Source organism: Primulina tabacum, chromosome 3 (assembly GCF_025594145.1).
Source record: "Primulina tabacum isolate GXHZ01 chromosome 3, ASM2559414v2, whole genome shotgun sequence".
In the NCBI taxonomy this organism is placed as follows: Eukaryota; Viridiplantae; Streptophyta; class Magnoliopsida; order Lamiales; family Gesneriaceae; genus Primulina; species Primulina tabacum.
The window spans coordinates 12890372-12916549 of NC_134552.1; the positions used below are offsets into that span (position 1 = coordinate 12890372).

Below are 26178 nucleotides of genomic sequence, written 5' to 3' on the forward strand. Positions count from 1 at the left end.
TTAGAGGAAGAATTGGATTTGGCAGATGGCCTACAGCCTCAACCCAGTGTGAGAACGATTGGAGCAAATGTTGAAAGAAAATACTTTGATTTAGGCGGCAAATCTGGTCATGCTTGAGGAGTTTATGGATGTAGCAGCTATTAAATGTATCAAACAATTATCAGTCCTTGATATCTTAGTTTGATATTGATACTTATTGGGTTTGGAGTTTCAATTTTTGGTTGATTTTATGAACATCATGGGAAGTGTATTGCCCTAATTCTGAGATTTTCAACCACACGTGCAGGCATTTAATTTTCAATCACATCAATATTAACAACTCCACCCACTGCAACATGGATTATCTATTAAAAAAAATGTAGACACGAAATCTAAAAATAACTTTAGCAAAACTATTTCTTTAGATAAATGGAGATATAACTTAAATTTTTCATAAGAAAAAGTAACCAGTTATAGATTTTAAAATTAATTGTCTTGCTTACTCGTTGGTGTGCCCGCTAAAACAAATACGCAAAATACAGAAATCAACTTGCAACAAGATTGTAAATTTATGACGAAAAAAAGGGACAAACAAAGAAATTATATGCAAAAAAGCGTTTACAGTGTTATGACTACATCACATGTACAAAAAGTGACGGTGTGTTTTTGCCAATCTCTGTGGAATCTAAGTCCTATGCTGAAAATGTACCTATATGTTTCAACCCGATAACATAAGATAATCATTTTACAACTCTAAAAATCACGCATATACACGTTGCATACCTCCAACGGATGATCATCATGACATGTTCGAAGCAAAGCGATAAGGTCTGGTTGTATGCTATACCACCATTGCAATTTGCTTGGAAGGATAGGATGAACCCATGTAAGCTTCACTGAGAGAGACAAATACACGATGGCAAGCCAAGGCTGATGCCACAAAGAACATTACAAATGAAGACCAACAGAATTTCAGCATTAATATCCGGTCTTTTCGAGCAGAATATGTTGCCTTTGAGAAAATAACTCTTAGTCTTCTATCTCGAAGGATGGATTCATACTCACTTGGAGAAGTTAGTCTGGTAGAACCTATACTTCTGTACTTGGCTTCACTTGCCACCATCAGTATGGAGCTTAATCTGGAAAGATTGAAACGCTTTACTAGCGCTTGACACATCCATTTGTATATTGTATCAGCAAGGGCCATGCAAAATTGTCGATGGAAAGGACTCGCCTCCTTCGAAACTGCTGCCCGTATCAATGAAGTTCCATCCTGTTGATAAATATGTTACTTCATTAAGCTCAAAATATCATCGTAATAACATCAGTCTACTCTTTACACTAACCAGCTATTATATCACAAATTCGATATGGAAGTGTAATACAATCACTTTCAGATGGACATTGATTCATGGGCAAAAGTTTCGACTTATCAGGCTCTAGCAAACATTCAAAGATGAAATAAATCCAGCAAAAAGAGAAGTAGAAACCAAATATCCCTAACTCATACTAAGATAATCTTGAGCTAACCAGAATGAATACTAATGTCATTCCCACCCTTATCACCAGCAAGAATCTATTAGGAAAAACTGGCCCAAGCAATGAATAGGTACTCACTGCACTCATTAAAAGTCGTCTCAGAACAAAACCATTTTTAGACGGCAGAAGTCTGAAAACCAGATTTGCCATATCAACTTCAGGGGCAACTTGCACTGGATGACCAAGAGAAGCTCTAGTAGTTGATGGCAGCAACGAGAGCAACCGGTTCCTGGACATCAAATGGAAGAGTAAATTCTAGAAGAAAGCACTAGGCTAAAACTGATAATTAATCAATCAAAACAGAAGTTACGTTTACAGAAATAATCAACAGACAATCTCATATGAGAACTGACACTGTAATCTCATTGGATATACAAAAATAATGAACGGACAATCCCATTTGAGATTCGGTTTATTATTTTAATAAAGTTTAGTTTCATATAAAAAAAATATTATATTAAATAATTAAAAGCTATTAATTACAGAAAACGAAAAAAAAGCCCAGAACATATCAACAACAAGAAGAGGAAGTTATACCTGGTTGCTCCAACTCTTAAGAAAAGTGCAAGCCTATTCCATTGAAATTCTCTCCTTCTGTTAAATACTACCTGAAATGAAAGTTTAAGTAAACTAACAAACAAAAAGCTGCATGAACTATAACAGTATATTCCTATACATCGCGTTGTTATTCACATCATATTTTGCATTTGATTTTATGGCAATAAAATTTATATATTTTTCAAAGTATACACCAGAGCTATTGTCTTGACCTAAAAAAAGACCAAAAAGAATCATAAAAGGAAAGATATATCAGCCAAGAAACAAGGTCGTATAATAACTCAGTTATTAAAATCTTCTGCATTAATATGCTCAACCTGATAAGCTACAAAGTAAACAATCGGTGTCACATTGCAACAGTCACAGAAGTCCAAATCAAAGTCAATCGCCAAATAACTAAGGATAATACAGTGACGACTTCAACAAAGTACCGAATGTAAAACTCTCCTGGCAGGAGGAGAATCATCAACAAGAAGTTTTTGGACAACAAAAGGGCATGCGGCTTCAAATGTCTTGAATGTTGGATCTGCAGCAGTTGCCAATCCTGCAGGACAGATGAACAAACCCCAGATAAAATTGTTACGCACTATTCAATTGCATCGGTTCACGTAGAAAAGGCCCAAGAGGGAAAAATTAATATAAAATATCTAAATCACTCTACATTACAACTCACAACCCAAAAAATGCACACATAGATAATGTAGACAGAAAAGAGCAAACTCCTTTGTCCGTTTTAACTGTATTAGAGAAGAAGCAGTAGACGTAAACCATCCAGCAATCTGATCAAGTAAATAAGGGAATACAAAACCCCCCAACAAGTTACACGGCTTTACAATGCTCTTACTTTAAAGACAAGAATTAAGCCACCACATCTTGCTCTCTTCTGTATGACAATAATTATCTGATAGGTAGGCCTGACATGCTTCTAAGATTTGTTATCCAAATCAGTTTAAGACATAATGGTAGTTTGTTAAAACTGGAGCCTGATTACAGATGAACTTGGTCATGAACATGGCAGAAAAAGGGTTGTTTAAGTTTATGCCCTTCCCTTCAATCTACTTAAAAAATGACTTTCAACCAAAAACACATGATACAACCCACTGCAAACTGATATTTTAACATATGGAGATATTTTTTAAAATTCAAATTTGTTAGGGTCATTGACCCAATTCTCCTGCAGAAATGTAGATAATTGCAACTGTCTATTTATTCAGAGATAATTGCAACTATCTATTTATTCAGACCAGCTGGGGTTCACTTCTTTATGATAACTGTAAATGAAAGAACAACTACTACTTGTTCAAACATGAAACGGTAAGGGTTATACATAGCTGCAACACGTCCTTAAAGAAGAGCTTTTTGCAACTAGAACCGGGCTAAATCATATTTTTCCAAACACCAACTCTACTTTAATAATAAGTCCATTGCTAAGGTGTAGAGAAAGTACAACAGCGACATTTAAGCATTTAGTTATTCAGGTAGTTTGAAGGATGTGAGTTTGATTAATTTTAAATGGTTCATTTTATTAGTGAGGCTGACATTCCCACTAACACCAAATTGACCAAGTCGTCAACCAGAAAACTATGCGAATAAAGCATACTGATTTTAATAGCTAGGGATGTAATTAATCATATCCACAGAACTCTTCTAAAAAAGAAAATATCAATTTGTTGGAGCTAATATATTATCTAACACTATGGTTCTCCTAAATTCTTTGTTTTCAACAAAATAAATAGCAAAAGAAAAGTAACGTTTGAGCTGATGTATGTGCATGACATCTACAGTCTACACCGTTGCAGATTTTTTGTGCCAGCTCTTTAGAGGACTTACCTTCTAGAGAAGCAAGAGAACGCAGGACAAGTATGAAGTATGGTGGCATGCGGCAATGATACTTCAATGCTATAGACCATATTTTTCCCAGAACCTTTAGAACAAGCAATCAAGCAAGTAGTCACAAAACTAATCAATACGAAAACATCGTGATATTTAACTGAAGGGAAATTACTGAAATCTTCAAGTAAATTAAAGTGTTTTCAAACATGATAAAACATATATGCCCTGAAAGAATCAAGTATAAAATAAAAATATATAATCATCAGAAAATGAGATGATCAATACACTATAAAGATGCATAAAACTCTCAGATTGATTCATCTCAATGAATGAAAAAAATCAAAGCAGCTGTTAATTTCATGCATATGGGAAATTCAAGACATAGATTCACATTTTCGCATCAAAGACTTTAGACCGAAAATGAAGCAGCAGAGAGATTTCTATTGATTACTGAGCAAAGGCCTCCGATTCTATGACCCCAAACCCAGTGTCATGTGTAATGAGGACAGTATTTGAAATGAAATAAAAGATCCACATAATTGAGACCCTTCAACATTCCTTGAAAATTTCACCGGTACATTGAAATGTTGACCAGCACGGTACACGCAGAACTGACCCACTCCAACTGGGAAATCTAAATATTATTCAACCAGTTTCCGAAACAACAATCGTCATTTTGTTACATGACAGGACCTCAAATTGAAGCTTCAGTAATCCTTCTAAATCTACATTGATCATCAAGGAAAGTTACACGAGCTATATAAACTGACAAACTAGATTGTTCGGGATCATACAAGTTCCATGTGATGATTAATGTATGGATTCCAAATTCTTTTGTCAAAACATGATTAAACATAACTCTGCAACTCTTTTAACTGTCTAGAATAGCATTAAAAGATTTTCTTACCAGACTAAACTTAACACTAGGAACTCCACCGTTAAATTCCAACTTCCCTAGGGCATTCTCCAAGTCCTGAATGATTTGAAAGAATGTCAATTATGCCAATAAATATCTTTAAATATAACCAATGACCCATCAGAATATAACAATTTGAAGTGCCAGCTATCAAAAGAACACCTATACTCAGAAGACAGTCATCTGAAATGCAAGGAGAAACACAGAACATATGCATGAACAGACCAAATAACTTCAGATATGGATACTACCATGGTGAAAAGTTGTATATTAGTTCCCGGTCTTATAACATCCATTTCAGTCAAATCATACACGAGGGATGCCCAATCACCATTCACTATGTGCACAATGGAAGCAAGCATAGCAAATTGATGTCTCTTCTCCATCCGACAAACCAAGCCAAAATCAAGGAATCTGTCACAATATTAAGGTGAATAAGAAGAAGTAAGAAAAATATCAGACGTCAAAAATCTTATCCATCTCAACCAGAAGGTGTTGAAGTGCAACGAGACATGTACAAAACATCATATCACTAGTTAACAATAGGTGAATTTACCCAATTTTCCCGGATGATAAGTAACGTAAATTTCCAGGATGTGGGTCCGCATGCAACAAGCCAGTCTCAAGAAGCTGAATCAGTGATGCCTCTACTCCTTTGTTGACCTAGAGTGTTCGAGGCAGAAGAATCAATGAGCATAATTCACAAACAGAACTGATAGACTAGACTAGCACATGAGAGTTGACTACTTTTCCAGCGTTAGATTAAATTAAGACGTGTTTTTTTATTTATTTGAAACTAAACTTTATTATAATAATAGAAGGGATTACATAGAAGCAAAACCTAATAAAGGAATTAGCAAAAACCACTACTACACTAGTGTCAGCAGCATAAAAATTTCCATTCCCTAACTAAATCTGAAATAAACAAATGATTAAACTCTGGCGGCTTCGTCGTCCAAGTCGCAACTCTGAATTTGATCTTCTAATGCCATAATTGTTCTTTCCCTAGCAAAGCATTGACAAAAACTTACATCACAAAACTTTTAGTTTTAGCAAGAATAGATTTTTCCTCATAGATTTATGGAAATTTGCAACAAGATTTATGGTCTTAGGAGTTTATCTTATCACCAAAGTGTTACTTAGGGGAATTGGTATTAATAAGTCACGCATTATTCTGGTAGGCATGTTTATTTTTAAAAACTTTCAAATACAGCTTTGGTTCAAGCACTAAGTCTCCGGCTAGTACAGTATATGGACAACTATTATGTTATACTGATTAAATTTCCTTCCATAGCTCTACTACTTTTGCAACTAGGAATGTTTTACCTGTGAGTTTAATTTTCTAAGTATGCAATTCCATCAATTAGTGTGTGAAGCCCAACAAAAAAACTCAGTTGTGGATACACATGTACTATATCCAAGATTAAAGTAGTATGACATACTATAGAAGCTCATAAGGTGTAATAGCTTTCTAGTTAAATGCATGCTCCTTTTATATAGCTTTGCAATCCATAAAGAGCCTAATGAAATCTACATACCAAATCCAGAAGCTTTTCCTTGGATTCTTTTGAAGATACATGTATCAACTCGCTCGGACTGTCCCCAGCCATCCATTCCATAGTTAGAACTCTTTTTGTGGTCAAATGCTGAACTACTTTAGGCACACAAATAAACGGAAAGCGAGAATGAACTTCCTGCAGAGGAAAATACCAAACTGAGGTAAAAGCTAATTCAAAATAAAAATGGACTGGAAAAAAATATATGTTTCATGTAGTAGCTCTAGACTCCAGAATTAACCAATCATTTACCTCTATCAAGCAAAACAACCTGTCTCGCTAACAGCCTAATTCAATTTGCTGAAGTTAACATATATTTGAGAAATTCAGATAAACTCAAGCTTATGTCAACAAGTTCCATTTAGCTAATCCGATAGAAAAGTGAAAATCACAAGGATAAAAGTTAAAGAATAAATAGATACATGATGTTTCTTTCATTAGCATTTTGTTCAAAAGGGCACGATGATACGAAAATATATCACTGACTATTTTTCCCATCAAACTATGAAAAGGACTAGGATTTTGTTCACTCTGGATGACCATAAAACACCTTCTTGCATTTGATTTTATCATGACAAGACTGCTGTCACTGCGATCACAATAATATACTAATGACATAAAAAGACATAATATCGACAGCCAAGATCAAATGCAATAATATAGTTACAGTTCATAGGGATGCCTCTTTGTTTAGTGAAAATAATCATGTCCACAGATTAGGTGGATTGAAAACAGAGTCTTACCACTACCAATCATCGAATGCAATGTTATACTGTCAACCTTGAAGTCGGTTCATATAAATCTAACCTGAACTAGTATGCTGTTCCCTGGTTCAATGTAAACAAAGAAGAAGTTTCCCCGTTTTCTCTCTAAAAGTTTGTCCATGATTTTTCAGAAATTTGGGGAGTGGTGTTGCGTCAAAAGTAACTACATTATATCTAGAACTAAGAATTACCATGAATTCTAAAGCATTTGCAGCCTCCAAGTTGTAATCTAACTCCCCAAGCAACCCTTTTCCAAGTTCATCAGCATACAATCGAGGGTCACTTTTTCTTTTGGCTATCTTCTGAAGTAGTCCCAGCTGAAATAGCTTTTAAAAAATAAAATAACGGCGCTATGTGCAAATGGCAGGAATAATACAAATACAAGGGATTGAAGCAAACCCCTAAGCGAAGAATGTATATATCTCGAACAACCACATGGCGTAAGTTAGGACGCTGAACTTTCACAGCAACTCGAAACCCATCAAGAGTACTTGCCTCGTAAACCTATAAAATGTCAAGAGATATAAAAACAAGCGTGAATGGTGATGTGGCTCATGAAAAAAATCATCAATATCTAGTTCTTTTTTTGGTACTCTTTATTTATTGATAACATGTGATGTTAACATTCTATACCTGCCCAAATGAAGCTGCAGCTACCGGCTCTTTGGAGAAATAGCTGAAGAATGCATCAACAGGAGAACCTAAATCTTCCTCAACAATCTTCATGGCTTCAGCCCTGGGGAAAGGTGGGATTTGATCATGTAGTTCTGATAATGCCTGTGGTCATAACTAAAACCAGAAATGAGAAAACATTCTAAAACCTAGTTTGAGATACAAAGAAAATTCAACTGTATTTTAGAGGTCAGTGATCATGTTAATGTGACTGCTTCAGTCAATATCTTACTTGAGCTTTCAATATTGTTACAATTTAATTGCATTCTCTTTTCGAAACATGCTTTTCTATCCAGTGAGTACATGCAGCGCATATTATACATAAAATTCTGATTGTTTGACCGCACATAATTATGAATGAATTTTACTTGACAAATAAAATTAACTAGTCAAAGAAGATCATGAAAGAGTACCACAAATTTGAACTCCACCACAATGAAATCGTTGTAAAAGTGATAACAGGGTTGTTCTTGCTAACTGCCCATTTTATGATACTTTCTGCCTTTTTGTTGTAATATACCACATTGGGAAGAGAGATTCAAATAGGATTGCCACGGAGCTAACAACTCATGACAATCCATAGTCTGTTCTCTCTCTTGTCTCTACAAAATTATACACTTTGGTTAAGAATGGGGAAGGGTCTTGACATAAGGAACATCCCACCAATGTCAAAGGTTGAGATGACAAAATTTCAGATGAAATATTATAAGTGACAAGGAACTGCATATGCCTCGATATTCAACCATAAAACATGTTGTTCAACAAGATAGCTGAACTTTTCCCAATTTATTTCTGGTTGGTCAGTGATACCCTATGCCATAATTTCACATGCACAGTTGTTTCCCAAAACAAAAGTAACTATACATATGCCAGGCATCACACCTTTGATATTTCAGAACCGATCATATCTGGCCTTGTAGAAAGGGACTGACCAGCTGCACAAAAGCACAGGCTCCCATAAGAAAAATTGGAAATACTTGACATGAAACACCCCAAAACAACTGTGAACAGAAAAAAAAAGCCACGCGTTCTATCCCATACGCAGGAGATTCCATATCACCTTTTATAAAAGTGGGACCCAAATTTAGCATTGTTTCTTTTAATATTATCCCAAAGTTGTATTTGGAAATATTTTCACCAGCATCCTTGTTGCTAGCTGAATTGATCCCTGAGATCCTGGATTTGATTGCAGCGGAAACAAAGGCAGTAAAGACCTTCCACAAGATACGACTGGGTAAGAATAAAGTTATATGAATAACAGCTCATTGAGTATAAGAATTAGATCGAGGATGAATTTGCAGCAGGGTCATTGCTTAAAGAAAAGAATGTGTTTGCCTGGAGCTAGCGAAGTAAAGTACTGTTAAAACTTTAAAAAACACAGTGCCTTTGTCCAAAAATAGATAAAAATTAAGAAGCAGACGTACTTTCTTTGGAAATATTTGCTGGAAATGAACAATAATAGGCAAAGATGAAATGTGAATTATGTCAAACATTTTAGAATAGAATACCTCGAGAAGTCGGAGAACCACTATATGTGGCCGCATAGTGAAATAATCAGTAACTTCTTGCAGATCATAGGTCTCCGGAAGTGGTTTTGTCCACATCTTGGAGAGATAGTAAATATAGATAGCATATACCTCGAGAGCTTTAAGATCAGCCAGAAACAAATCAATACCCAAGAGTTCTGTCCAAACAAGAAATGAGAGGGTAGATATTTAATCTGTACAACATGGCAGAATCTCAAAACATTCCTGACCAGCATACATGAAGTATGTTAACACTATCATCATATGCACAGTGATCTTAGACTGAATTCAGATACGGCTAAGTTCAGCTACAAGGTTCTGGCTAAAGAGTATGTTTTACGTAATGTGCTATCTTTTTCCAAAAACAGAGTGAGATATGCATAAAAGTAACTCAGCTGCCATAGCATATGACAGCATTATACAAGCCACCCAGTATTGCAACTGCTATAAAGATGACATCATCAACTTCCACAAATTGAATGGTTTGGTAACATTGACACAACTTGTTTAATGAAATCATTATGCTGCTTGAAGTATGTAAATCCTATCAGCCTTTGTATGAATAACCCCCTGAGTAGCAAAATGAACTCTAAACCACTATTCAAACGAAAAACACATTATTTACACTGCCACTACATAATAAGTTCACTCTTTATCAAAATTGAAGACATATAAGAGTCCTGTACACACTATTTACACTGCCACTACATAATAAGTTCACTCTTTATCAAAATTCGAGACATATAAGAGTCATGTATATGTATGCATATAGAACTATAAGCACGTGTTACAATAACTAACATGATCCTCCATTCCACCAGTTCAAGTGAAAATACTAAACATCCAAGTGTTTAACTATTTGAAAAGTGGATATTAGTTTAGGTGGTGGTAGACTGTAAAAAACCTAAAGTTTTTACATTTCAAAACCCTTATATACAAGTCTATCACCATTCAAAACAATGTCATTTCAAATACATAAAACAGGAAAAGATAGTCACCATAATTATAATTGAAATGCAATGTACAACGCTTGTTGAATACCAGGATAATAAGGCTGAGGCCGAGAGGGAAAACGTAATGATGACGCACGTGGATCCTCTACATTCCGCAGCCATATTAAATCCTCCACTGATTTCGAAATCTCCGGAATCCGAAACGATTTATTCGCCCATTGCAAGCCTCTGCTCAACCCTTTACAAATAAAACTCACATCGGTTCGAACCACTTCCACGACATTCCCCAGCGCCCCACCATTTTTACCCAAATTTTGGTTGTTAAAATCGACCTCTTTACTGCTTTTGTGCGAGTGATGCTTCTTCCTTACTCTCGGACTGGCTGATGTCGAACAAGCGACAGGAAACATCGTTGATACTGAAGCCATTTCCGTACACTGGGAAATTAAACCAAAAATTAGGTGATTCAAAACAAAATTGTCATGATGGGGAAGATTATTGGATCATATCTCGTTTGTGAAATTAGGTGAGTAGAGCGGCAAAGATTAGAGATACGCATGGAATTGGGGATTTATACGTTTTCGGTTGAGACGTGTGGCTGTGGTCCGATTTGCTTGGCGATTTTAATGGGACACTTTATCCGTACACTTGACCCATTGGGCTACTCAACTGGGCCACACAGGAAACTTGCAGTGCGGGTGGCTTCGCAGTTCCCTTAAAAATAAAATTTTGATAAAATGGAATCAAAATTTTAAAAGGGGATGAAACTCGAAAAATGATTTCGAAAAACAAAAATTTATAATTTCGACGTTTTCGCATATTGCGTAACGATGAATCGTTCAATTAAGTCGATCACGAATAAAAATCGTAGTAGAGAATAAAATGTATCTACATACCAAAAGAAACATAACATGAATTAGTAATAATGTGTTGTTGTTACATATTATTGTTAATTTGAATTGTATATAATATGTTTACTATATTCCGTGTTTAAAAAGATATATAATATAATACAACCTATATTAATGATTTCATAAGAATCTTGGTCACCTTTTTGCTGCATGTGATTTCGATCTTGTAACATTTTCGAATGGGTGTCTTTTTTGCTTTTCTTTTTCTTTTTTTTCAAATAAAGTCTAGCAGCAGAAATTCGTATTTCTAGCTCACTGCAGAATATTTTAATTTTTTTCTTGGCCTTTTGTAGAAAACAAGTAACTAAATAATTATATATATATATATATATATATTCTGGCGGGTTGTGGCACGCGCAATGCATGGAAAAATAAAGAACCAAGCAAGTTTTTTATTATTTTAAAATGAAATTTATAGTTTTTGAAATGAAAGGAGAGAATTTGATGAAATGCAAATTGGATTGATAGCTCCGTACCATACATGGTGGAAGACACATGTTTTTTATTTAAATTTTTTTAGAATATTTAATTTTATTTATTACTATTTTACGTGATCAATCGACACTCAATCGTTTGAGTAATCAAAATTATACTAGTAGCCTAGTTGTGATATTAAATTTGAAAGATGACCTCGGTTCAATATTTGTCAATTAAGATTACAATATAGACTATAAATATTGGCAAAAACTTGTGTGAGACGGTCTCACGGATCGTATTTGTGAGACGAATATCTTATTTGGGTCATCCATGAAAAGTATTAGTTTTTACGCTAAGAGTATTACTTTTTATTGTTAATATGTAGGGGTGGGCAACGATCGGTTTGGTCCGGTTTTACTCTACAACGGTTCGATTTTTCTGTTTTCGGTTTTGAATATCTCTAGTCCAAAACCAAACCATTTTATTACGGTTCGGTTCGATTTTTTTGTAATACAGTTCGATTTATACGGTCGGTTATATACGATTGGCTAAAATTTGTTGAGAAATAAAATTATATTTCACTTTATGCCTTTAAAATCTAAATCATAGTATTTTTCAAATATTTAATTTGTGAAACTTAATCTTTTGTATATATATATATATATATATATATATATATATATGTAATAACAATATATAATCAATTAACCATGTAAACACGGAAAATGCATGAATCCAACGGAATATTCAGTAATAAGAATGATAACAAGGTGTCAACCAGCTCGAATGGAACACAAATAATCTTACGAAAATATTAAAGAAATATATACAAAAAAAAAGAGAAAACGTCGAGTGATGAGTGGTAAGAAAAAAGAGAAACGATCGGATTGAAAAATTGAGGGTTAGTGATACTAAGTTCCTAAATCTTAATAGGTCCATTATACATAAAAAGTCTTATACTTACCAATAATATGGCCCATTATACATAAAAACCTTATATTTAAAAATAATATTGCCGGTTCTGTTTTTCGGTTTTTTTTGGGATTAAAAGTAAACAACACTAATGGCTAATCCCAATAGTTTTCTTGTCTATTATTTAATTTAATTTTCTAGAAAACTACCAAGTCTTTCTTGATATCTGAATAGGTTTGATCATGTGGGTGATGTGTGGGTTTTAGAAAAAAGATTAGTATTGTCCCGTTATTTTACGAGTTGAAAAAGATTATATTTAATTTTTTTTATTAGATATAGTCGATAAAAAATAGTCCAAAATAGTTATCGAGATATCAAAAAAGGGGGAAAAAAAAAAACAAAGTGGAAAAGCAATGATTCAGAGCAAGTTTGAAGATATTAATAAAGGTCGCAATAAGATAATGAGAGAAGAAATAGTCGGAACTTTGGCCGACGGGAAACGAGAAAACCAAAATAAAGAATAGAAGAGCTCGATCAATCTATGGATGACAGGGACAATGAAAACCAATTCGAGATCTTATTGTGATGATTATCGAATGAATCGGACAATGTTGATCTTCTCAAAAATATTTTAATTGAAAATATGAATCAATTAAAGGAATTTGATTCTTTCGAATAATGATGATCTAAGGGGTATTTGGTTGAACGAGGTCCAAATAGTGATAATACTATTGTGTTTTTCAAAGACAAATTCGATAGACATTTTGATATATTACATTACAAAATGTTATTACCAAATGGAGATATAATCAATAGAGGAAAAAAAACTGACACATAATCTGAGGATCGATTTTTTAAACTCGATTCAAACCCACAAAATGTCATATATGACACTGATTGAAAGAGTTTGGTTTCTCGTGATTGAACTTTATTAAATTTTTCTCGTTGCATTTCAATCGAGTTTTACTCATAAAGTTAATCGTGTTGATTTAGTTTTTGTAGCTCATGGCTGTGATATGTTCTTAAATCTTAATTTAATGATGAATAAGGTCACGATAGAGTCGAACTATTGATCATTGTTTGCATATTGATTTAACTGGTGTTTTGATTTCTTTCACGTTATTGATTGATATTCACTTAAATTTATTACATTTAATCTGAAATTATTTGAATGCATGTTGTTTAATTTGACTAAAAAAAGAATAGATTAAAATTAGCTTAACAAATATTGATTAACACATGATTAAATCGACAAGAAATAATATTCTGTTTCAATATGCTATTTTAGACAAAAGCTGGAATTATTTGGCTGTTAAATGCTTTTTTAAAAAATCAAATTCAATTATAAATAATTGAACTCTTAAATATAAAAACAAGATCGTTAATTCTAGAAATAAGTCAATAATTAATATAGAAAATTTCATAGTGAATGAGAATAATTTTACTTGATCAAATTCAATACATGACGATAATTGATAGTTTTGTAATGCTGTATGTTCCCCGTAATTTTGTTGAAATTTAAATCTCTTAAATTAAATTTTATTTTATCATGCTGTATGTTTCCCGTAATTTTGTTGAAATTTGAATCTTTTAAATTAAATTTTATTTTATCATGCTGTATGTTCCCTGTAATTTTGTTGAAATTTGAATCGCTTAAATTAAATTTTATTTTATCACTTTTGCTTATAAAATTACATTGTTTACTTTAGAATAATGTAGTTCGTCTTAGTTAGTAAATCATACACGATCTTCACTTCTTTTATCATTTGACTTAGTCCATTTGTTATAATTCTCAACTGAAATCGTCCATAGAGTTGCTTGAACTCGATCATATCACGTGTATACTTGTCAAAACTCGACGGACAAACCAACTTTGTTGAGGAAACGATCTATATGAAAGGGCTGTTTTGTTGACTTGAGAAAGTTTTGGTAATTGGCAGTAATAAAAAGAAAAAAAAAAGGATGTTTGGACAAGATCCAATCAGGAATGCTTCGGTGTGCCCGGAAGTGGAAACATTGTCTACGTTTGGCCACGTGGCCTCGAGTTTTTCCTAGATTTTTGCTTGTAATAACGAAATTTGGTAGCAGACAAAGAAATACCCGCCGCCTCTTTTCGTTCGAAAACAGTGGTTGCAACCATACGCCTCATCTTTCATTAACAGGAAAAAGAATGAAAGGCTAAATAATTGAGGGAGAAACTAAAAGAAAAGGAAAAGAAAGCATCACCTTTTTCTTCATTTCCTCTCGCCAGGTATAAATTTTTTTGCCGAAGGTTGAGGATTTGTTCTTTTCTCAATTAATCTCTGCGAGATTCAGAGATCTGCTTAGGCATCTCCATATTTTGTCAGACCCGATTCATGTTACTCAGTTTGTTGTTATGATTATATTTATGTAGCTGCCCATTTGTCAAAAATGAGATTTTTTTTATAGAAAAAAAGAGGTTGTGATGCAGTTTTTTGGTTCGTGTTTTGCAGGGGAATAAAGTGACGTTGGAAGTTGATAGTATTTGGAGATTTTGTATTTATTTTTTGAAACATAAATATGAGTTTCACTTTGTGTTCACCTTCATCTGAGATCTCATTATCTTGTTGTGAGAACATTTCCCGAAACAAGAATTTGAATTCTTTTCTTCCTAGTGCTTTTAATAGAGTTGGTGATTTGGATCAGAATGGCAATTTTCAAATACATAAGGGAGTTCTGAAAAAAGCCATAGTTTCGAGCCATTTAATTCCTGGGCGCTTGGAAGAATCGTATTTAGCAAGGAAGCGGCTGCGCGAACGGTCTTCGAAGTTAAATTTGATAAGAACCTTGTTGATTGATAATTATGACAGTTACACCTATAATATTTTCCAGGAGCTCTCCATCATCAATGGATGTAAGCTTTACTTAGTTTTCTTTGTCATGCAGTTTTTGGAATGTTTTTAGTTGTCTGGTAGCATCTATTAGTTATAGAGGCATTTCTCGCACATTCTGGGAAGGAGACAAAGGAATTCGCCAATGAACCCACGTGAGATGTGTGACAGATTGAAGGTGCGGATGTAGAGATGAAGATAAGGGAGTGGGGTGAAGTTGAACAATTGAATTTCAATTGTAATATTGCTAATTAACGTTTGTTGCTTTATTGGCACAGTGAATATATAATTAAGTTGTTAATTGGAAGCAAGAACTTGTTTTCGTAGGTAATTTATGATGAATGACAAATTTCTTAATTATAGCGAATTCTGTGGAAAATCTTCTTCATTGAAGGCTCGTTGATATTTTTATTACATATTTATGAGTGGATCGGTAACTATGACTTGGAAACAATGGGAATCAATTTATAGTGGTGTTACCTCAAATTTGGTGATTGTTGAGGATTGATATCTAATTTCCCGCTCTTTGGTGTTGATTATGGGCATCTGTGTGTATAATTTGTTGGGCATAATAAAGTTAAATTTTACGTGGAGAATGCTCCTGCCTTGTCCTTGCAAGAGATGTGAAAAAAGAGACTGAAAGTTGGATAATTATAGTCGATTTCAGTAATTTTCTAGTCTTTTGCTCATATAGTATTGTTGTTCCTGTTTGCTGGCAGCCTCTAATTTTACTTTGTGAAGACGTTATTTTTCACAATTTATTCGGAACAAAGTTGATCTGAGCTTTGTTTCTGTATTTGTACAATATTAATTTAGGGTTTTTCCCCTGTATAATCTCAATGGCAAAGCAACTATCATGGACTTATTTCAACTTCCAGAAACACCACGTTGTGAACTTTCTTTATCAGAAACAATACTCGGTTTCAATCTTCAAGCATTGATATATGTATAACAAATAAGTCATTATATAAACTGCCCCATTCGTGGCATTCATATTTCTGGGTAACCATCCAATTCTTGTTGGTTCCATCTTTTATTTCTCTTATCATTGTCAAAATTTTCAGATAAAGCTTTCATTAATTGTTAGGCTTTCCTCCCGGTTTCTGTTAGTGGTCCAGGTTCTCTTTTTGATCAATTTGAATCAGAAAAGAAAATGTTGGATAATATACCCATGTTCTTGTTTGTATCCATTTCATTGATGGATGCCTTTCTATTGGGAAACAATGTTTTTAACTATAATTTTTGTCTTGAAACTGTACCAGTATCTCCAATGGTGATTCATAATGATGAATGGTCTTGGGAAGAGCTTCATCATTTTCTATATGAAAAAATGGCATTTGACAATATTGTGATATCTCCTGGTCCTGGTTCTCCCACATGTGCTGCTGATATAGGTTAGATAAAAAAAATTATGCGACCATTTTACTCACTTTTAGAATACTACTTGGCTTTACATTATGTTCAATATGATTATCTTCCAAAATGTGTCCTTTGGTGAAGTGGAACTTGAACAATCCTGAGCATGTATGTACATTTTTCTGGACACACCTCTTCCCAGACACATGCTGTTAGATAGTATTACCCGAGCACTGTTGCAGAATGAAGGAGGCTAAATGCACATGGAAGCCATGGTTTCGTGATAGCAAAGTGAGGCTGAGATTTAGAAAAACTCAGAGATTCACTGATAGAACTCATTTGCCGAAGTAAAAAATTTAACTATTCTGTTTCTTTTCTAACGAGATTTATGGTGGTACTTTTATGCTTAAAAGCTTATGAATAAGAATTTTATTTTGGTGCTAAAGTTAGGTTTATGAAAACTGTGTCCAGCTGACTTAAACCTCTTTCCTTGTTGAGAATGAGAAGGAAATTTATTGGTGCAACATCAGGTCCAAAAAGGAAAGAGGCTGTTTCTTGCTTTCAATAATTTCACCTTGTACAGTTGAACAAACTGTTAATAGTTTACCGTTAACATTTTGCCTTCTATTATGTAACTAAAACATGCCACAATTTGTTTGTTATTCAAGTGGGTCATGCTATCGTAATATTTCAGGGATATGCCTAAGGCTCCTACTTGAATGCAGTGACATCCCCATCTTAGGTGTTTGCCTAGGCCATCAGGTATGTTTACACTGTTCACCACTCCTTTGCGTGTTAGTTATTACCAGATTCTTTGTTTCACACAACTTATGTTTCCTTGTGAACGATTGTCCTTTCTTTCCTTCAAATTTTACTTCGGTCAATTTGACATATATTAGGTCCCTCAAACATTAAAGGACGAAAGAGCTGCGAAAAGGTGTACCTTGATTAGTATAATTACATGAATAATATATTATTTGAGGGTTTGGAAGCATAGTAAAACTTGGGAGCGAAATGGAAACATAACAGCTGGAAAATTATATTAAAAGATAAGCAGGATTCTGGAAAGTCCTGCAATTTTTAGCTGAATTAAATGATTTATCTAGTTTTTTTTAAAGTTCTGTTTTATGGTTTTGAAGTTTGCTGCATTTTTATCTGTGACCTTTTATTCTACTTTTTGAATAACCAATGCCTTGGGATGTTCTTTGTCGTGATGAATTCGCTTTATGCATTTTTTTTGTTATCCCATGTTTTGTTGTTCGACCGAAGTACATATTACAGGCTTTAGGTTTCGTGCATGGTGCTGAGGTCGTCCATGCTCCTGAACCTATTCATGGACGGTTGAGGTTAGATATCCTAGTTTCTTCTTTTGTGGATATATTTTCTATCTATATAGCTGTATTTGGATTGTTAAGGAGTTTTGCCGTGGATTCCTCTCTTCATAGACATTGTTATATAATATGAGGTGATACAAGCAAAAATATCTATGGATCAAAATTGTTTTTCCCCTTCCAACTCACAGAGCTGATCCATATTATACGTCCTCATCTTTCTTGGGATTTGTTTCAGTTGGTTAGTCTTAAATTTACCTCTTTTTTATTTGATTTTTTCACACCCTTACAGTGATATTGAACACAATGGTTGTCAATTGTTCCATGGGATTCCTTCTGGCCGAAATTCTGGATTCAAGGTTGGCATCACTGCACTTGAGATTGGATTATCATACCCTCATATATATGCATGATTGCTTCTTCAAATTGTTTCTTTCAAATCATAAAAGAGCGTGCTCCGAAATAACAAGGTCACCAGATTACTTGAGCTGTGGTAGCCGCACTTTGTTTGTATTGCATGATATATCTAGTTGTAGACAGGTTTGTTACCGAGTCGAAGTTGACTAAAAAAATATAGCTCAAAAGAAGGAGCTTGGTTTTGAGCCAGCTCACAAGCTCGGATTGGTGTGTAAATATTTGTTCATGAACTGTTGCAAGCTGAGATCATGAGTTTGGCTCATGGGCTCGAGCCCATGAACTTGAGCTTTAAATATATTAAAAAGTAATGCTTACTATTATTAAATTTAATTTTTTTTAAAAGTTTTTGATCCGGCTCGCAAGCTCATGAATAACAACTTTTGAGCTCGAACTCAAGCTCGATCGAGTTCAAATTGAGCCTGCTCATCATCCTCGTAAGCCAATTGAGTCGCCTTACACCCCTAATTCTAACTCACTTTGAGTTATTTCCTATGGTTGATATTTCCTACGGTTGACTAGGCCTTGCTAATTGAGTGCATTAGGAACGCCGAGGGAAAAAACTTGAGATTGGTTTACTTGTGTGCTTGGCCATTTAGAAAGACAATAGGAGCTGAAGCCTTGTCCTGTTCCAGATGCTTTTCCAGCTCTCTTTCTTTGTGCCTCCTATCCTCGTCTTCTCGTGTTTTTCTCATCTTAACTGTATTTTTCAATGTATATTTTCATTTCTTTTGTGTATTCGTTTTTTTAAAATTTTTGTATCTCTCAAAGCACACAGAGCTCGAGTGACCATTTATTCCTCCAAAAGCTGAAGCCTTTGTATAGGTGTTGGCTTTTGGGGAGAGTTAATATGTATGTTAAGTGAATTTTTATTTTTCACTTTAAAAATGACGGCCATATTTAATGGCCATCATTTTTGCAATGAAATGGTTTGGTATCCATTATATGAATTTCAGAGGGAATTCTGCTTGGATAATCCATGAATACTGAATAGAGGATATTATGAAGTCTACTCCAAAATATATCCTTTTAACTCTTATCTGTAACTAGAGATGTGTTTTTGATATTTTTATCGTTGCTGCCATCTATAAAGAACAAAGGAGATTTCATTTGAATGCTTTCTGTGCTGACTGGATGCAGGTGGTTCGGTATCACTCCCTTGTTGTCGACCAAAGATCACTTCCAAAAGAACTCATACCTATTGCCTGGGCCTCGTCCTCTGACACAATTCCATTTCTCGGAATTCAGAACTCCGAGGATTTTGATGGACCGGAGGACTCCAAAGTTTCCACTAAGTTTTTTTTGACAAGATCGGAGAAAAGATTGCAATGGCATTCATCGAGCCCCGAGGAGTTACAGAGTAGAAAGATACTCATGGGCATCATGCACTTACACAGGCCTCATTATGGCTTACAGGTTGGCATTTGCCCCGAATGCAAGTGAAATAAAGTTGTATTACTTTTGGTTAATATTTAGTTTTGTGTCGTCCCTCTCCAGTTTCATCCAGAGAGCATCGCTACTTGTCATGGGCGGCAAATATTCAAAAATTTTACCGCAATCACCAAGGACTATTGGTTTAGATTGAAATCATCCCCAAATAGCATAAGGAATGTTAAATATGCTGGTAATTTACTTCAAAATAAGATTATTGTTAACTTTTGACTTTTATTTTTAGATTAGTTTTAATTTTTTCTCATCTGAATAGATATGATTTGGAATTTCTCACACCTGTTCATACATGCGTTTTAGTAGCATGGTCTTTCAGTCACTCTGAGCGGTGAACTTTACTTAGCATGCATGCAGGTACCTAACGAGACTCAATTTTTCCAAGATGTTTCGAGAAGCAAGCATTCGGTGAATGGATTCAGTAATGAGAAACCTGCAAGCATGCATAACATGATAAACCTATCGCATTCTCCAAAAACTGTAAAGTATTTGAAATTGAAATGGAGAAAACTTGAATGCCCTGTGAGCCAAGTCGGTGGAGACAAAAACATGTTCTGTGAGCTGTTTGGTGATCGCGAGGCTGGAAATACCTTTTGGCTGGATAGTTCCTCAACAGAAATGGTTTTCTTCTAAATATTTTTTATTTTCCATTTTACTTTTGGTTGCCTGCTGGATCCTCGTTGAATGCTCTTTCGTTTGGACCATTTATATTTCTACTGCTGTGTTTTTGGAGATACAGTTAAGGATGTCGTTTGGAATTTTACCTTTTTCTCCCTTTATTCTTTTGTATGATTTCCACTTCTCTCTAAGGTGTTTACTTTTTTCTCATTTACTTTTATTCATTGAGATAGAGAGAATAAAGATATTTTTGGTGATTTGAAGTTATTCCCTCATTTCTAGTTCCTTAATGCATATTGCTTACATGGATCGAAATAATCCATATTTTACCATTTGTTTTGGATATAGTTTACATGCTGTTTTGCCTCACTATATTATTATCTTATGAAGAACCCTCGTATTTATAGAGCAGGGCTCGCTTTTCGTTTATGGGGGGTAAAGGCGGGCCCCTTTGGAGACAAGTGACATTTAAGTTATTGAGCAAGAGGTTAGAACATAAACATGCAGTTAGCATCAATGATTCTTAGAGACTTTATTTTATAGTCCGAATGAATCATATTAATGATGTGTTCCTTCACATGAAACTATGCATGTGACTACCACTTTCAGCGATGCTTCGTGTAAAGGTGGAGGCAGCCTGTTAATTGAAGATGCTGAGGGCTGTACTTCAACTACCTTTCTGGAAGATGGATTTTTTGACTTTTTGAATAAGGTAATGTATGGAAATATGATCATAACCTATTATCATGTTAAAATGTATCAACTTGGCCCAGAAGATGGCTGTAAGTTAATGTATGGAAGTATGATCGTAACTAATTATAATTATAATGTTAAAATGTATCAACATGGCCCAGAAGATGGCTATAATAATAATAATCTAACATACATATAAATATATGACTTCTAATTGTGAATTTTCCAATATACCCTTATTCATTTAATGTAGCAAATTAAATCAATAATTTTTTTGATGGGTTCTTTTATAATTTATTGTCTATCTTAAATGCCTTTGGATATTAATGCATGTTAAATTTACCCATAATTTTTCTTTGTTGTTGACTAAAATTAGTGTATTTCTTCATGGTTGCTAATGAATATTTAATATTTATATCTTATCTTTTCTTTTATTTTATAAATTGATTTAAGTAATAATTAAATAAATAATTACTCAATAATTTAATGATTTCATTTATGATTCATTATGTATTATGATAATAGTTTAGATAATAATGTTTTTAAAATTAAAGTTCATATTATTATATATTTTGTTATCAATTTTCAATTGCGTTCTAAACATAATACAAAGTATGGTTATATTAGCGTTATTCTATTACGAAATCATCGTATATAATATATTGATTTGTTATCTTGTTTGTTCAACCTATTAACTAATTTCTAATTGTATATGATGAAATTACATACATAAAAAACAATTTTTTCTCTTTTCTGCATATAATTAATTTATCATTATATATGATGAATTTATATATATATAAACTATTTTTCACATTTCAAAATAACAAAATTGTTATTTAACATTACTCACTTACTAAATTAACTAAGTTATGTTTACCAATTCATTGTGCATTATTACTATGCTTGCAACTTAATGAAGCATATGTGATGACATAGAGTGGTCACCCTAACAATTAATATTTGTGTTTAAATTATTATTAGTAATTAAAACTACTTTGTGTTCGATGAAATTATTTGATTAGTAAGAATAAATTTGATTTAGAAAAATGATTTCTAAAATGTAAAATAACAAATATATCATATTTGTTAGGTGCAATAATTGTTTATGTAAGGTATAACAATCCAAATGTGACGTTTGAGTTATTTTACGATTTAAAAGATTTTAGTTAATGTTGCATCGTTACCCCGGTTATAACTTTCGGTAAATCGGCAAATGCATGATCTTACAATTGATATATGTAAGAGTCAAAGTCATGAGATCGATTCTCATAGATTGCAATTAGTGTAATTATTGATATTGTTGGAGTGCAATAATTGTCCTTGTTGGAGACATCGATCGAATCATGACGATTGAGCTACTATACCGTTTAAAATATTTGAGTTGATGTGTAATATCTATTCTATAAAAGGAAAAAGTTAAACAAAATTCGTAATGAGTTAAAAGTTAGCAAAAACATAATTGATATTTAATTTAATAACAAGTTTAGGAGTTTTATTTTAACATCATTATGATAATTTAGTTAATTAAGAGAATTTTATTTGACAATCACTATATGCACTCCATTTAAATACATTGTGATTTTGGTTTTAGTAAAATTTACTATTCTCATTTTATTTATATTGTTTTTCATTGTGAATGATATTTGGATGAAAAATATCTTTGTTAATTTGAGAGAGCTGTCATTATGTTATAATCATAGCAAATTGAAAAATGTTATATAAATAAGTGAATATATTTTATTTATCGTCATGATGTATTTTTATTTATTGTGTTTTGATATATTTAGATTAATAAAGACTCATAAACAAGATGTTATTCAAACGATTTTAAAAATTATCTAAATCTCGTTATTATATTTTTCATTATTAATCACCACGTGCATCGCACGTGATCATTCCTAGTAATGTATAAATATATCAGTCTTATACGCCTAGTTCTTCCTTCCGTGATCCTCCTCTTTCTTTTTCTGGTAGGATGATTATTAGAGATATTTTTTAGAAAATTACTAATGCATTTTCATGCCCATGCTTCAGGAGCTCCGGTCATTCTGCTATGATGCATCAGATTATGAAGGATTACCTTTTGATTTTTATGGCGGTTATGTTGGTTACATTGGGTACATTATAGCTCTCTCATGTTTGGTATCCCATTGTTGTTTACATCTTTCTTTCTGTCATCTGATTTAAGGTGTCGAATTTTTATCATTGAGATTGGGAAGTAGGCATGAAATATGTTGGTTGTTTCTATATGAAACAGGATTCGTGAAGCGAAAATGTAGATAAAATGAAGTTAATATATTGGGATCAGAAGTCAGTTTAAATTATTTTGCTTTGTCAAAAGTTAAGGTGCCACAGATTGTTTTATTATGATACATTTTCCAAACAATTTTACATACATTGACTTTCTTGGCCACTATGCTGTGGTCATCCTTCCCTGTTTTCGCCATTGAAACCATTTAGATTTGTAATATCATGATTTCCCCAATGCGGGTCTGCTTTTAGTTGCGTTTGCTATAATTTAATTCTGTTAAAAGAAAGGACCCTAGATTTAATTAGTTATTGTTCAATTTTTTTCCAAATTTAATGTTGAATTAGATACTTTGTGGGTGCTCAAGATAGTTTGTTTCTGGAACCTCCATAAAAAGATTAACTATCTAGCTGGACTGAAAAATGAATTCCAGATATTGAGTCGGTTGTTAAATTTTTTATTGTTGATATCATGTGATATAACATTGTATTGAATTATTATGTTTTGAATAATATGTAGTGCTTTAAATTTCGAAATTAGATGGTATTGTTATACGGAAAATGAGAATGTTCTCCAGAAATGGAAACAAACAGCCAATGATCTCTCAAGATGTGAAAGAATAGGTTAAACCTTGTTCTTCTGATACCCTTGAATGCAGGTATGATCTTAAAGTTGAATGCGGTGTTTCATCTAATCGTCATAAGTCAAGTGCCCCTGATGCCTGCCTTTTTTTCGCGGATAATCTTGTGGTGGTGGATCACCTGCATGATGATATTTATATCACATCCATACTTGACAACGACACTACCAAAACCCTATGGCTTGATGAGGTCGAACGGAAGCTTCTCGATATGAAAGTTCGTCTATTAAGAAAGTCGTCATCATTTTTATCTCCAGTTTCTACTAATGCCTCGTTTGGAGAGACTTTTTCAGCCGAGAAATCAAGGGAGCAATACATGGAAGACATAGAGAAATGCCAGAAACTTATTAGAAATGGAGAAAGCTATGAGTTATGTCTTACTACACAGATGACTAGGAAAGTGGGGGAAATAAATTCTCTGGAACTTTACCTCAATCTTCGAGAAAAAAATCCTGCCCCATATTCTGCCTGGCTCAATTTTCCAAAAGAAAATTTGTGTGTATGCTGTTCATCACCTGAGAGGTTCCTAAGGTTGGATAGAAATGGTGTTTTAGAAGCGAAACCGATTAAAGGTACCATAGCTCGTGGCCCATCAAAGGAGGAAGACGAGTGGAACAGATTAAAATTGCAGTACAGGTACTGAAATGGGGTGATTTATTTAGAAAATGCCTTCATATTTTTATTGCTGGACATAATATTTTTGGATAAATGACTATTACGGTTTCTAAAGTTCATTGTTTGTGTCACTTTTGTTCCAAACTAAGAAGTGTTCCTCAGTAGTTCCTACACAATGTTTGTACATGATCCCATTTTCCAGCCAAAAAATGGTTGGAAAGAAGTCTAGCGTGACATGCGAATTTTATGAAGGGTGAAACGGTCCTTTGTGTTGATATTTATTTCTTTGATTTAGTGTATACAAGGGATAAATAAATAAGCATTTCTTTTCTTCTTCTTTTTTTGTGAGCATCCCCCTTTTCTCACAACTTATCTGTGTCTACAGTGAAAAAGATCAAGCCGAAAATTTGATGATTGTCGACCTTCTAAGGAATGACCTTGGACGCATCTGTGAGCCAGGTTCGGTTCACGTGCCTCGTCTTATGGACGTCGAGTCATATTCTACTGTTCACACTATGGTAAGCACAGTACGAGGCAAGAAACAATCGAATGTCAGTGCTGTCGACTGTGTTAGAGCTGCTTTTCCTGGCGGCTCAATGACAGGTGCACCAAAGTTAAGATCAATGGAAATTCTCGACTCTCTTGAAAGTTGTTCCAGAGGCATTTATTCTGGATGCATCGGGTATTTCTCTTATAACCAGACCTTTGATCTCAATATTGTCATCAGAACTGTAGTCTTACACAAAGGCGAGGCTTCCATTGGAGCTGGCGGTGCCATTACAGCTCTTTCGAATCCCATGGACGAGTACGAAGAAATGATATTGAAAACCAAAGCACCAACCAATTCTGTGATCGATTATCAGAGATCAACCTCTAATACTTCTCCAGTTGAATTCTAGATCAAGCATATCAATTCATTCAAACCAAACAAATATAGTCTTTATTTGGAGTCTCATTTAGTTTGCAAAGGTGTATTCTAGAGAATAAGAAGTCACATTCCATGGGGCATTATTCTTTCTCAGCATAAGGGGTGGAAGTGTGAATTCAGCCGTCGATCGCCCCTGTCTTGCTGATTTATATTATTTGCAGTGTAGAATCTAGCATTGATTTTGATAAGCAAGCTAAAAAGCTTGATCAAGAGTTGCTGAGATGGTGTGTTTTGAAGGATTTGGTTCATTTCCTTTGAAATGTCAACTGTACTCATTAGTATTCATTCCTGTCTCTAACACAAGACTACTTGGTTGGGCATAAGCAAAGTTTCACCTTAACGTCGGTTCTGAAACTAAAATATATTAGAATAGTTTCACCACAAAATTAAGCATTTCTTCCTTCATTTTAATTATATTAATATATGAAATTTTAATATAAATCTTATTTCCATTCATCCAAATGTTTATGACCAAAGTGAGATTATTTACCATTCATG

The 26178-nt window shown here is 33.8% G+C and overlaps 2 protein-coding genes across 10 annotated transcripts; one reads left to right on the forward strand and one right to left on the reverse strand.

Annotated features, from left to right (window-relative positions):
- Positions 1-481: 481 nt before the first annotated feature.
- LOC142540491 (uncharacterized) lies at positions 482-10895 on the reverse strand. Of its 3 annotated transcripts, XR_012819105.1 has the most exons (17): positions 10385-10895; positions 9326-9501; positions 8878-9031; positions 8700-8752; positions 7779-7922; positions 7545-7649; positions 7337-7462; positions 6364-6519; positions 5382-5488; positions 5077-5239; positions 4817-4882; positions 3907-4000; positions 2508-2620; positions 2056-2126; positions 1597-1747; positions 763-1252; positions 484-688 (listed from the first exon to the last, which is right to left on the reverse strand). XR_012819105.1 is itself a non-coding variant. In XM_075646682.1 (16 exons), exons 1-16 carry the CDS (start codon positions 10722-10724, stop codon positions 821-823), a joined length of 2451 nt encoding a protein of 816 aa, XP_075502797.1. In that variant the 5' UTR covers positions 10725-10895; the 3' UTR covers positions 484-820. The 3 variants fall into 3 exon arrangements, 2 of the variants coding, with proteins under 2 accessions (XP_075502798.1, XP_075502797.1); XM_075646682.1 differs by having other exon boundaries at positions 484-1252; XM_075646683.1 differs by lacking the exon at positions 4817-4882 and having other exon boundaries at positions 482-1252.
- Positions 10896-14300: 3405 nt separating this feature from the next.
- LOC142540492 (aminodeoxychorismate synthase, chloroplastic-like) lies at positions 14301-25900 on the forward strand. Of its 7 annotated transcripts, XM_075646684.1 has the most exons (14): positions 14301-14787; positions 15011-15411; positions 16651-16782; positions 17439-17506; positions 18026-18090; positions 18368-18434; positions 19630-19905; positions 19987-20113; positions 20282-20556; positions 20961-21040; positions 21163-21265; positions 23284-23366; positions 24156-24773; positions 25138-25900. In XM_075646684.1, exons 2-14 carry the CDS (start codon positions 15078-15080, stop codon positions 25649-25651), a joined length of 2742 nt encoding a protein of 913 aa, XP_075502799.1. In that variant the 5' UTR covers positions 14301-14787; positions 15011-15077; the 3' UTR covers positions 25652-25900. The 7 variants fall into 7 exon arrangements, with proteins under 7 accessions (XP_075502799.1, XP_075502800.1, XP_075502805.1 ...); XM_075646685.1 differs by lacking the exon at positions 16651-16782; XM_075646690.1 differs by lacking the exon at positions 15011-15411.
- The last annotated feature ends 278 nt before the right edge of the window (positions 25901-26178 follow it).

Excerpts from the sequence above, each read along its gene's own strand:
- LOC142540492 (XM_075646684.1), top strand. The coding sequence starts at position 15,078 with ATGAGTTTCACTTTGTGTTCACCTTCATCTGAGATCTCATTATCTTGT. Across the intron at positions 19,906-19,986 it reads GGCCTCATTATGGCTTACAG|TTTCATCCAGAGAGCATCGC; the intron begins GTTGGCATTTGC and ends GTCCCTCTCCAG. Across the intron at positions 20,557-20,960 it reads ATAGTTCCTCAACAGAAATG|AGCAGGGCTCGCTTTTCGTT; the intron begins GTTTTCTTCTAA and ends TCGTATTTATAG.
- LOC142540491 (XM_075646682.1), bottom strand. The coding sequence starts at position 10,724 with ATGGCTTCAGTATCAACGATGTTTCCTGTCGCTTGTTCGACATCAGCC. Across the intron at positions 7,650-7,778 it reads CTGCAGCTTCATTTGGGCAG|GTTTACGAGGCAAGTACTCT; the intron begins GTATAGAATGTT and ends GACATTTTATAG. Across the intron at positions 2,621-3,906 it reads TTCTCTTGCTTCTCTAGAAG|GATTGGCAACTGCTGCAGAT; the intron begins GTAAGTCCTCTA and ends TCTGTCCTGCAG.